Source organism: Ochlerotatus camptorhynchus, unplaced genomic scaffold (assembly GCF_037179485.1).
Source record: "Ochlerotatus camptorhynchus isolate MF236.1 unplaced genomic scaffold, CSIRO-AGI_Acam_v1.1 ptg000277l, whole genome shotgun sequence".
In the NCBI taxonomy this organism is placed as follows: Eukaryota; Metazoa; Arthropoda; class Insecta; order Diptera; family Culicidae; genus Ochlerotatus; species Ochlerotatus camptorhynchus.
In genome coordinates, this window is record NW_027040766.1 from 5,559,019 (window position 1) to 5,572,849 (window position 13,831).

At 38.1% G+C, this 13,831-nt stretch overlaps 1 protein-coding gene across 1 annotated transcript in view; it reads left to right on the plus strand.

The window, feature by feature from the left end:
• Window positions 1-13,831, plus strand: part of LOC135706337 (CD151 antigen-like) — a 156,880-nt gene that overhangs the window by 49,556 nt on the left and 93,493 nt on the right. The window contains exon 2 of the mRNA XM_065227954.1: window positions 815-1,688. Coding sequence (XP_065084026.1) covers window positions 1,503-1,688 — 186 coding nt within the window. The 5' untranslated portion in view covers window positions 815-1,502. The remainder of the gene's footprint in view (window positions 1-814; window positions 1,689-13,831) is intronic.

Consider the following 13,831-nt stretch of genomic DNA (forward strand, 5'->3'; position numbering starts at 1 on the left):
CTCTAAGATCTTCCAACATCATTTTTATAATGTTGATATTTTCTAAACTTCAGAGTCTTGTAAATTTATTTTAACCAATTTTTCAGCATTTCTGTTAGTATAGACTACAGAGTGTTCAAACCAGTCATTCTTCTAAGAATTACCCATGAATTCACCATGAAGTCCTTTTCTCAAATCCCTTAGGATTTTAATTTCATAGGACTCACACTACATAGAATATCTTAAGATTTTGATTTTAATCAAAACTCCGTTGACTGGAAAAGCAGGTTTATTTCTAAATTTTCCATCTGTCAAATTTAAGTGTAAATTCACCAAATGGAACACAGCCCAAGAACGCGATTATCCGTTTCAAAAGCAATCATACCATTTAGTCACCATAGGTTAGGGTGTTTTTGATGCAAAAATCGGATTCAGCCTTAGATGATATTTACAGCATATTTCAACCATTCTAACATTTTTGCCCAGCTTTTGTACGGAGCGGATCCATAGTGCACTGGATAGAAGCATTTTTCGATTCCCAGGAAGAGCCATTACGGTATATTTGAAACTTTTTCTCTATTATTTTGAAAAGTATAAAATATGTTTCCATATTTGTTACAAAACATTGACTTTAGCTTCAAATGGGTTTAATATTTTGTTTTCAATTTACTCTGCAAACAATGTGAATCAATCGATTCAACCCGTCAACTCATCTACAAATGGAAAACTCTAATTACATGGAACATAAATTTTGCCAACCCTTCTCCACATTACCGCCTCATGAAAGCCAATTTCACAAAAGACAATACATGTCATTCTTCTCCACTACTTTCAGATCGATCCCGACCCGAATCCCTCACCACCACCGCCATCATCATCGTTGGATACTCTGACGCCACCGGACCAGTCCAGTCCAGTCCAGTCCTGTGACAGAAAAGGAATTCGCTCCGGTCATGCCCGCTGGTCAATGAAAATCGAACCACCCTGCACGCCGCAAAGTCATATCGTCCGCATCGTCATTCAACGATTGAATTATGCTCCGGCATGCGTCCACCTAATGATCCGTCGTTCGTCGTGAGCTCACCATTCCACCAATCAACGGTGTATGTGTGTATGTCATTGTTCTGCCCGGTTCCTTAGCTTGCTGTAAGCTCGCTCGCCTAATTGACCCCGAGTGCGTCTTCCACATTCCCGCGCCTGTCGACGACGACGACGACGGCGGAGGAGCAACGAAACAAAGAACCATGAATCTTGGGTCCCATCCAAATAGTGAACTCGATCAACTTTATGCGCCGGAAAATTGGGATTCCTCCGGTCCGGTAGTGCCCCTGGGAGTAGTGTAGTGTTCATTCAATTTTGAAATTTATCGTCGGTATTCTTACGCGGGAAAAACAGGCCGTACTGCTCGCTACCACCAGTTGTGATTCCGTGCTATAAATAAAGTCCTGCAGTGAGGTTTTTTGTTGTTTCCTAGTGCACACGAAAATAAAGTTTTCCAACGGTGCAAACTAGTTCCGCGCAATATGGCCAAGAAGAAAAAGCAGCAGCAGACCCCGACGGTGGTTCCGACGACCAGCAGCGGTGGCAGCAATTTCCTCCATCATCAGAACGGTGGCGCCCACAAGAAGCTGCACAAAACTCGTGACTCGGACTGCTGCAGCATCAATTTTGTTAAATACGTGCTTCATATATTCAATATCATCTTTTTCGTAAGTACCTTTTGCTGTTAATTTTTAATTAAGTTTATCGGATAGAATCATAATTTTCTGCAAAGTTGCCAGGGAACGAGGAATTGAATTCCGATGAGAGAGAAGTGCAAGGGTCATAATTGAAGCCCTATTGACTGAACCGAATGGCTTTGTTTGTCGCATGCTGGGTCAGCAGCAGCAGCAGCAGCATTCAGGAAACAACTTTCCCGAGGGAATGCTTTCTTCGTTTTATAGCAGAAGCAGACTGTCTCTGAGACGATGGGACATCCATTGAACAAGAGGACCGACAACGATAACGTCTCTCTTTTTGCCGAGATGCTTTCCTGTCGGTGAACTTTTGTACCCCTTTCCACTCCTTATAATAAGTGACTTCTCCACAGAAGGCCGTTGACTCTGTTTTCTGTCTGAGTTCACGATAAGCTGAGGAGGTAGGGAATAATTTCCTATTAACATGCTTTGCGTCTCAATTTATGTCATTTTTAGAGTTAATGAAGAAATCGTATCGCAACGGATGGGAGCTGATTGGTTGGGCGCTTGCAATAATTTTCCTCCCACTTTGCAAGGTAATATAAAAGCATTCACCGTCTCTGGCAGTCTCTTAATTGGTCGAAGAATTTAAGTTATGCAGAAGGACATTTTTTTTTAACTGTGAGACACATATACAATTTGAGAGAGTTCAACGCACAAGTCAAAAAGATATATGGGTCATTCCAGTTCAAGTGAATACAACTTTCTGGTCAATGTCATCGATTTCAACCAAACTTTGTCAAAATGATAATTTGGTTGAAGTCGTGACGCTTTAATCATTAGAGCCGTATTAACGGAGATAAATCGATTTAAAGATTTTCATACCCGCCGGCCTGAAAAATGGGTTGGGACATGTTTTTGGAGGAATTTTTTTTTTTTTTTTTACACCAAAAAACGCTCCAAATCTCGATTAGAGCCGTATTAACGGAGATAAATCGATTTAAAGATTTTCATACCCGCCAGCCTGAAAAATGGGTTGGGACATGTTTTATGAGGAAAATTTTTTATTACACCAAAAAACGCTCCAAATCTCGATTAGAGCCGTATTAACGGAGATAAATCGATTTAAAGATTTTCATACCCGCCAGCCTGAAAAATGGGTTGGGACATGTTTTATGAGGAAAATTTTTTTTTTACACCAAAAAACGCTCCAAATCTCGATTAGAGCCGTATTAACGGAGATAAATCGATTTAAAGATTTTCATACCCGCCAGCCTGAAAAATGGGTTGGGACATGTTTTATGAGGAAATTTTTTTTTTACACCAAAAAAACGCTCCAAATCTCGATTAGAGCCGTATTAACGGAGATAAATCAATTTAAAGATTTTCATACCCGCCAGCCTGAAAAAATGGGTTGGGACATGTATTTTGTGGAAAAAATTTTTGACACCAAAAAAAAACGCTCCAAATCTCGATTAGAGCCGTATTAACGGAGATAAATCGATTTAAAGATTTTCATACCCGCCAGCCTGAAAAAATGGGTTGGGACATGTTTTTGGAGGAAATTTTTTTTTTTTTTTTTTTTTGACACCAAAAAACGCTCCAAATCTTGATTAGAGCCGTATTAACGGAGATAAATCGATTTAAAGATTTTCAGACCCGCCAGCCTGGAAAAATGACAGTGTTCACTCGGCTGTCGACTGAAGCAGACCACTCTCAATGTGTGTCACGCGATCGTCTGTTCACTCGGCAGCAACCATTGTGTGGTCCTCCTCATTGTTCTTCATCAGCAGTTCTTTCAGTCGATGCGTCGTCGACTTTGGAAAGCAACCGTTTCGTGATGAGTGTGTGAGTGCTGACCACGTTTTGCGTCCATTGCTGCAATGGACGCGCTCTGACCCTCATTGGCGTACAACAATTTGCCATACAATGAAATCACTGGAAGCGGCTCCAGTTCTGATGGAGGAGGCTTTTTGGATAGCGGAAGATAAAGTGTTTATTGTGTTGTACCTTTTGACTATAGTTTTAAGATGTATTGTATATTGACCAAGAATCCTCGGCTCTGTAAAGTTAATTCGGTTGAGCCTTATCAAATAAATTAATAAACAAAAAAAAAAAAAAAAGCCTGGAAAAATGGGTTGGGACATGTTTTTTGAGGAAAATTTTTTTTGACACCAAAAAACGCTCCAAATCTCGATTAGAGCCGTATTAACGGAGATAAATCGATTTAAAGATTTTCAAACCCACCAGCCTGAAAAATTGAGTTGGGACATGTTTTTGGAGGAAATTTTTTTTTTTTTTTTTTTGACACCAAAAAACGCTCCAAATCTCGATTAGAGCCGTATTAACGGAGATAAATCGAATTAAAGATTTTCAGACCCGCCAGCCTGGAAAAATGGGTTGGGACATGTTTTTTGAGGAAAATTTTTTTTGACACCAAAAAACGCTCCAAATCTCGATTAGAGCCGTATTAACGGAGATAAATCGATTTAAAGATTTTCATACCCACCAGCCTGAAAAATTGAGTTGGGACATGTTTTTGGAGGAAATTTTTTTTTTTTTTTTGACACCAAAAAACGCTCCAAATCTCGATTAGAGCCGTATTAACGGAGATAAATCGATTTAAAGATTTTCATACCCGCCAGCCTGAAAAAATGGGTTGGGACATGTTTTTGGAGGAAATTTTTTTTTTTTTTTTTTACACCAAAAAACGCTCCAAATCTTGATTAGGTCCGTATTAACGGAGATAAATCGATTTAAAAATTTTCATACCCGCCAGCCTGAAAAAATGGGTTGGGACATGTTTTTTGAGGAAAATTTTTTTTGAGACCAAAAAACGCTCCAAATCTCGATTAGAGCCGTATTAACGGAGATAAATCGATTTAAAGATTTTCATACCCGCCAGCCTGAAAAGTGGGTTGGGACATGTTTTATGAGGTAATTTATTTTTTACACCAAAAAACGCTCCAAATCTCGATTAGGGCCGTATTAACGGAGATAAATCGATTTAAAGATTTTCATACCCGCCAGCCTGAAAAAATGGGTTGGGACATGTTTTTTGAGGAAATTTTTTTTTTTTTTTTTTGACACCAAAAAACGCTCCAAATCTCGATTAGAGCCGTATTAACGGAGATAAATCGATTTAAAGATTTTCAGACCCGCCAGCCTGGAAAAATGGGTTGGGACATGTTTTTTGAGGAAAATTTTTTTTGACACCAAAAAACGCTCCAAATCTCGATTAGAGCCGTATTAACGGAGATAAATCGATTTAAAGATTTTCATACCCACCAGCCTGAAAAATTGAGTTGGGACATGTTTTTGGAGGAAATTTTTTTTTGAGACCAAAAAACGCTCCAAATCTCGATTAGAGCCGTATTAACGGAGATAAATCGATTTAAAGATTTTCATACCCGCCAGCCTGAAAAGTGGGTTGGGACATGTTTTATGAGGTAATTTATTTTTTACACCAAAAAACGCTCCAAATCTCGATTAGAGCCGTATTAACGGAGATAAATCGATTTAAAGATTTTCATACCCGCCAGCCTGAAAAAATGGGTTGGGACATGTATTTTGTGGAAAAATTTTTGACACCAAAAAACGCTCCAAATCTCGATTAGAGCCGTATTAACGGAGATAAATCGATTTAAAGATTTTCATACCCGCCAGCCTGAAAAAATGGGTTGGGACATGTTTTTGGAGGAAATTTTTTTTTTTTTTTTTTTGACACCAAAAAACGCTCCAAATCTTGATTAGAGCCGTATTAACGGAGATAAATCGATTTAAAGATTTTCATACCCGCCAGCCTGAAAAAATGGGTTGGGACATGTTTTTGGAGGAAATTTTTTTTTTTTTTTTTACACCAAAAAACGCTCCAAATCTCGATTAGGGCCGTATTAACGGAGATAAATCGATTTAAAGATTTTCATACCCGCCAGCCTGAAAAAATGGGTTGGGACATGTTTTTGGAGGAAATTTTTTTTTTTTTTTTTTACACCAAAAAACGCTCCAAATCTTGATTAGGTCCGTATTAACGGAGATAAATCGATTTAAAAATTTTCATACCCGCCAGCCTGAAAAAATGGGTTGGGACATGTTTTTTGAGGAAAATTTTTTTTGAGACCAAAAAACGCTCCAAATCTCGATTAGAGCCGTATTAACGGAGATAAATCGATTTAAAGATTTTCATACCCGCCAGCCTGAAAAGTGGGTTGGGACATGTTTTATGAGGTAATTTATTTTTTACACCAAAAAACGCTCCAAATCTCGATTAGAGCCGTATTAACGGAGATAAATCGATTTAAAGATTTTCATACCCGCCAGCCTGAAAAAATGGGTTGGGACATGTATTTTGTGGAAAAATTTTTGACACCAAAAAACGCTCCAAATCTCGATTAGAGCCGTATTAACGGAGATAAATCGATTTAAAGATTTTCATACCCGCCAGCCTGAAAAATGGGTTGGGACATGTTTTATGAGGAAAATTTTTTTTTACACCAAAAAACGCTCCAAATCTCGATTAGAGCCGTATTAACGGAGATAAATCGATTTAAAGATTTTCATACCCGCCAGCCTGAAAAATGGGTTGGGACATGTTTTATGAGGTAATTTTTTTTTTACACCAAAAAACGCTCCAAATCTCGATTAGAGCCGTATTAACGGAGATAAATCGATTTAAAGATTTTCATACCCGCCAGCCTAAAAAATGGGTTGGGACATGTTTTTTGAGGAAATTTTTTTTTTTTGACTCCAAAAAACGCTCCAAATCTCGATTAGAGCCGTATTAACGGAGATAAATCGATTTAATGATTTTCGTACCCGCCTGCCTAAGAAAATGGGTTGGGACATGTTTTTTGAGGAAATTTTTTTTTGACACCAAAAAACGCTCCAAATCTCGATTAGAGCCGTATTAACGGAGATAAATCGATTTAAAGATTTTCAGACCCGCCAGCCTGAAAAATGGGTTGGGACATGTTTTTTGAGGATTTTTTTTTTTTTGACTCCAAAAAACGCTCCAAATCTCGATTAGAGCCGTATTAACGGAGATAAATCTCGATTCGAGCCGTATTAACGGAGATAAATCGATTTAAAGATTTTCATACCCGCCAGCCTGAAAAATGGGTTGGGACATGTTTTTTGAGGAAAATTTTTTTTGACACCAAAAAACGCTCCAAATCTCGATTAGAGCCGTATTAACGAAGATAAATCAATTTAAAAAATTTCATACCCGCCTGCCTGAAAAATGGGTTGGGACATGTATTTTGAGGAAAATTTTTTTTGACACCAAAAAACGCTCCAAATCTCGATTAGAGCCGTATTAACGGAGATAAATCGATTTAATGATTTTCGTACCCGCCTGCCTAAGAAAATGGGTTGGGACATGTTTTTTGAGGAATTTTTTTTTGACACCAAAAAACGCTCCAAATCTCGATTAGAGCCGTATTAACGGAGATAAATCGATTTAAAGATTTTCATACCCGCCAGCCTGAAAAAATGGATTGCGACATGTTTTTTGAGGAAAAAATTTTTTGACACCAAAAAACGCTCCAAATTTCGATTAGAGCCGTATTAACGAAGATAAATCGATTTAAAGATTTTCATACCCGCCAGCCTGAAAAATGGGTTGGGACATGTATTTTGAGGAAATTTTTTTTTTGACACCAAAAAACGCTCCAAATCTCGATTAGAGCCGTATTAACGGAGATAAATCTCGATTCGAGCCGTATTAACGGAGATAAATCGATTTAAAGATTTTCATACCCGCCAGCCTGAAAAATGGGTTGGGACATGTTTTTTGAGGAAAATTTTTTTTGACACCAAAAAACGCTCCAAATCTCGATTAGAAACGAATTAACGGAGATAAATCGATTTAAAGATTTTCAGACCCACCAGCCTGAAAAATGGGTTGGGACATGTTTTTTAAGGAAATTTTTTTTTTTTGACACCAAAAAACGCTCCAAATCTCGATTAGAGCCGTATTAACGGAGATAAATTGATTTAAAGATTCTCATACCCGCCAGCCTGAAAAAATGGGTTGGGACATGTTTTTTGAGGAAATTTTTTTTTTTACACCAAAAAACGCTCCAAATCTCGATTAGAGCCGTATTAACGGAGATAAATCGATTTAAAGATTCTCATACCCGCCAGCCTGAAAAATGGGTTGGGACATGTATTTTGAGGAAATTTTTTTTTTGACACCAAAAAACGCTCCAAATCTCGATTAGAGCCGTATTAACGGAGATAAATCTCGATTCGAGCCGTATTAACGGAGATAAATCGATTTAAAGATTTTCATACCCGCCAGCCTGGAAAAATAGGTTGGGACATGTTTTTTGAGGAAAATTTTTTTTGACACCAAAAAACGCTCCAAATCTCGATTAGAGCCGTATTAACGGAGATAAATTGATTTAAAGATTCTCATACCCGCCAGCCTGAAAAAATGGGTTGGGACATGTTTTTTGAGGAAATTTTTTTTTTTACACCAAAAAACGCTCCAAATCTCGATTAGAGCCGTATTAACGGAGATAAATCGATTTAAAGATTCTCATACCCGCCAGCCTGAAAAATGGGTTGGGACATGTATTTTGAGGAAATTTTTTTTTTGACACCAAAAAACGCTCCAAATCTCGATTAGAGCCGTATTAACGGAGATAAATCTCGATTCGAGCCGTATTAACGGAGATAAATCGATTTAAAGATTTTCAGACCCACCAGCCTGAAAAATGGGTTGGGACATGTTTTTTAAGGAAATTTTTTTTTTTACACCAAAAAACGCTCCAAATCTCGATTAGAGCCGTATTAACGGAGATAAATTGATTTAAAGATTCTCATACCCGCCAGCCTGAAAAATGGGTTGGGACATGTATTTTGAGGAAATTTTTTTTTTGACACCAAAAAACGCTCCAAATCTCGATTAGAGCCGTATTAACGGAGATAAATTGATTTAAAGATTCTCATACCCGCCAGCCTGAAAAAATGGGTTGGGACATGTTTTTTGAGGAAATTTTTTTTTTTACACCAAAAAACGCTCCAAATCTCGATTAGAGCCGTATTAACGGAGATAAATCGATTTAAAGATTCTCATACCCGCCAGCCTGAAAAATGGGTTGGGACATGTATTTTGAGGAAATTTTTTTTTTGACACCAAAAAACGCTCCAAATCTCGATTAGAGCCGTATTAACGGAGATAAATCTCGATTCGAGCCGTATTAACGGAGATAAATCGATTTAAAGATTTTCATACCCGCCAGCCTGGAAAAATAGGTTGGGACATGTTTTTTGAGGAAAATTTTTTTTGACACCAAAAAACGCTCCAAATCTCGATTAGAAACGTATTAACGGAGATAAATCGATTTAAAGATTTTCAGACCCACCAGCCTGAAAAATGGGTTTGGACATGTTTTTTAAGGAAATTTTTTTTTGACACCAAAAAACTTTCCAAATCTCGATTAGAGCCGTATTAACGAAGATAAATCGATTCAAAGATTTTCATACCCGCCAGCCTGAAAAATGTGTTGGGACATGTATTTTGAGGAAATATTTTTTTTGACACCAAAAAACGCTCCAAATCTCGATTAGAGCCGTATTAACGGAGATAAATTGATTTAAAGATTTTCATACCCGCCAGCCTGAAAAAATGGGTTGGGACATGTTTTTTGAGGAAATTTTTTTTTTTGACACCAAAAAACGCTCCAAATCTCGATTAGAGCCGTATTAACGGAGATAAATCTCGATTAGTGCCGTATTAACGGAGATAAATTGATTTAAAGATTTTCATACCCGCCAGCCTGAAAAAATGGGTTGGGACATGTTTTTTGAGGAAATTTTTTTTTTACACCTAAAAACGCTCCAAATCTCGATTAGAGCCGTATTAACGGAGATAAATCGATTTAAAGATTTTCATACCCACCAGCCTGAAAAAAATGGGTTGGGACATGTTTTTTGAGGAAATTTCTTTTTTGACACCAAAAAACACTCCAAATCTCGATTAGAGCCATATTAACGGAGATAAATCGATTTAAAGATTTTCATACCCGCCAGCCTCTAATAATGCATTAGGTACAGGCAAAACGTCACGATAGGGGGAGGGGGTACAATTTTCCTCGATTTAGCGAGACACAATTGGACCCTTTCTAGATTGTTTCTAAAGTGCTTGATTTCCTCTGGGCTACAACCCTGGATTTTAAAGATTTTTTAGAAATTATATTTTTGCAACGAGATTAACCCGTAGTCTGTGTTCTTGACACACAATGAAGAAACGTGTTAATCAAAATTTTAAATTGGTTTTTCAAACTACAAATTACGAAAAAAATGTCCTTTCTCCGGAAGGTTCCGGAATTAGTCGTTTTGACGTAGGACTACGTCTGTGATTTCTATATGGGGGTACATTTTGCGAAAACCAAAAATGGAACATGTAACAAAATTATGAAAGATTTTGAACGTTAATAACTCAGCTGCCCCTGGACCAATTTCAATAATTTTACCACCAATCGATCATAAATATTTCTAAGCATCTTCAAGACTTTATCAGTTTTTTAATTTCACTAATGAAAATTTCACGATTGTGCAACTGTTGCTATGATAATTGAAATTATCACCGATTACATGCGAAAAGCGATTTCCCTAACACAGATTGTAAAGTGGAATTCCATGCGGTCTCACCATCTCCATCCATTCAATCACCACGTGGTGAGTGGTGGTGTTCTCCAGTACACAACGAAAGGCTCCTTACAAGGAGTTGGATGGTCTCAACCGCTGATCGGATTCAGTTCCAATCACTGTGTGTGGTGGTGTCCGGTCGTCGGCATCAGCAGCAGTAGCAGCAGTAGTACTTTCGGCGCGTGGCGTTGAACATTATTCTCCAGTACACAACAAAAGGCTGCCTGCAAGCAGCGAACTGCAGCCCATATGAGCATCCATAGAAGGAGGAAGAAGCTGCACCGCTATTGATCGGAATCAGTAACTCTTCGCGAGTCGCTGTGGGCCATCTATGCCAAGCGCCTCACCCTCTTTCCAAACAACATACAGCTCACCAGCCTCACTTGGACCTGGACATTTGTCAAGATTACCAATCGGATGTCAGTTCCCATATCAAGATAGAGCTAGAATTAGGGCGTAACAGCTTTTGTGAACAATGACTGCTACGCCTAGTTCCAGCTCTATCTAGATATGTTTAAATCTAACATACCGCGTTCTTGGAGGCTACATTGGAGGTGCAATTTCAAAAAAACAAAGTCAGTCGCGGCAAGAAAGTGGTCTGATTTTGATCCAGAGATGATGGTATTTAGTTCTTAATACGCCAATCGATAGGATTTTTTTCTACGAATCTGCTAAAATTAAGACTTTATCGATTTTCAAAAGGTAACGATTGAAAACTACACGAATGTGCAACTGTTGATATGATAATTAAAATAATCACCGATTGTCTGCGTAAAGTGCTTTCTCTAACACAGATTTCAAAATCGAATTCCATCCGGTCTCGCCGAACGGTGTTTATTCAATCACCGCGTGTGAGTGGTGGTGTCCGGTTGCAAAAGTAGCAGCAGCAGTATCAGCAGTGCTTTCGGCGCGTAGCATTGTACATTTTTCTCCAATACACAACAAAAAGCTCCCCGCAAGCAGCTAGCTATCAAGGCTGTCCTCAAGATCCCTCGATTCACCGAAGATGGAGGAAGAAGCCGCACCGCTACTGATTAGATTAGCTCTTCGTGAGTCGCTGTGGGCCATCTATGTCAAGTGCGTCACACTAAAGAGTATAAACAGAAAGAACCCCGCTCAAATTCCTATTCCTACACAAAACACAAGCTCCTGCGGCAGTTAACAAATAAGATTGATTATTTAAGGCCACTTAGTCCTACGTCACCATTGCGTACAACCACATAGGGCTGTCCCTTGTAGTTTTTAAAGATATTGGCAGCAAGTCTTCTATTTCCTCTTAGTCGAGGTTTTATTTGGTTTTTGGACATGTCATGGATGTCAATTTCTTCACAATATATGTTACACCAGCGCATCATTCGATTGATGGGACCATTCTTTGCGTTATTTTTACTGCATGTGTTTCTTAGAATAATTTTCGAGTTCTAAGAGGTCTAAAGGGTGCATACAAATTTAGTTGTGAGAGTATTGCTGCAGATTCTATGCGATGAGAGATAATGTCATTGATAAAGAAAAGCATTGCAAATTCACGCCGTTCCTTTAGTGTTTGTAGATTGATGAGCATGCAGCGAAATGCAGTCGAGTTTAGTAGTCGAAGAGCATACAAAAGCAATTGTTTTTGGACAGATTCAATGCGTTCTTCGTTTATGGCAGTGTATGGCCTCCATGCTATGTGGCAGTATTCCAGAAGAAAAGGTCTTACATATGTAGTTTACAGTAATTTAATAGGGGAGCGAGACATTTCACCAAAGGATGTTTCGCCGAAGGTCATTTCGCCGAACGGGTCATTTCACCGAAGAGCAAGCAATTTTCTATAGTTTTGAAGTTTTATGAAAGCTCAGTAAGTTTTAAAATCAGAAAAAAGAAAAGAAAAAGATTAAGAAGTTTCGATTTTTTCAACCTGGAAAGCTATTCAAATGCAATGCTTCCATGTTCCGAACAGTTTTTTTTTTTTTTTGTGAGTTGATTTTTGATATTTTTGATTTACAGGAATGCTTCCTTTTTTATCATGAGCAGTTCTTTCGAGTTGTACTGATTTCGGAAATTTTAGAAATTTGGCGTTAGACATTTTAGAAATGACTTATTCGGCAAAATGACCCATTTGACGAAATGACACAGTCCCATTTTATACTATATGAGTCCAGAAATTTGTAACTGAATCTCTTAATGAAGCCCAGCATGCCTTTTGATTTGCTTGTGATAGTTTTATAATATTCTACAAATGTAAATTTGGTGTCCAGTATTATGCCTAAGTCTCTTACAATTTTGCATTTGTCTATTATTTCGTTTTGTTAATGTATGTTAAATCAAGAAGTTCCAATTCATCTACTATATGTTAATGCGTTACATTTTTCACCTTAGTTGGAGTATACTGTTGCTACACCAGGTGTAGAATAGATTTATTTCATTCTGGAATATTTCTGCGTCGAAGGTATTTCTTATTTCTATAAAGAGCTTCATGTCGTCTTCATACACAAGTACTTTAATGTTCTTAAGTTAGGAGGAAATGTCGTTTACGTACAAAATAAGAAGAAGTGGGCCCAAATGAGATCAACAAACCAATCCCTTCGAGGTGGTCATACTTTTAAAAAAAACAGGCCTGAGCAGGAACTTTAATTAATAATTAAAATTTCAAATGTATTTATGTTGAAAAGGCGTATCTGTGTCACTTAATAATCCATACATGTAAACCAAACAAATACAAGAAATAAAGATCATTTAAAGTCCCAAATCTAACGGCGCCGGTGGTGTAGTGGTAAGCATGATTACCTCTCACTCCAGCAGGCCTGGGTTCAATCCCAGTCGGCGCCGCCGGGATATTCTGAGGCATAACATCTCTGATCACGCCTTCCTTCGGATGGGAAGTAAAGCCGTTGGTCCCCGGTTCATGAGTTGATGGGTCGATAGGTAGGGTCCAGGTGTGGGAGCTGCCTTCCTGGCACGTCGGTAGCATTGGTGCTCAGCACGGAAAACAAGATCGACGGAAAAAAACAAACCAAAGGAAAAAAAAAAAGTCCCAAATGAGATCCCTGGAGGACCCCGGAGGTGACTATAATAGGTTCTGAATGTTTGTTTTAAATGCAAACAAATTGCTTACGGTTTGTGAAGTAGGATTGAAGCTAATTCAAAAGTCCGGCTTACGTTTATACTTTCTTCGGCTTGAAGAGTAATCATGGTATGTCGATTTTGTCAAATGCTTTTCTGAAGTCAGTGTAAAGAGCTTCAGCTTCAGCCATTAGACTACCATTATCTATGACATTCAGTGTAAAAGAGACAAACTCCAGAAGATTGGAAACAGAAGAGCGGCCCCTTGAAGAAGCCATGTTGTTGACTTGTTGATTGGTTTTTTAATTGTTGATAAATTTTGTCGTTTATGATGGATTCAAAAAGTTTTGGAATGCAAAAAATAATGCCAATTCCACGATAATTTCGGATGTCAGATTTCGTGTCAGATTTTAAAATTAAAAAAGGGGCTTTCCGAATTTCAGGAAATATTGAACTTTTCAAAGAAATTAACATGGCGT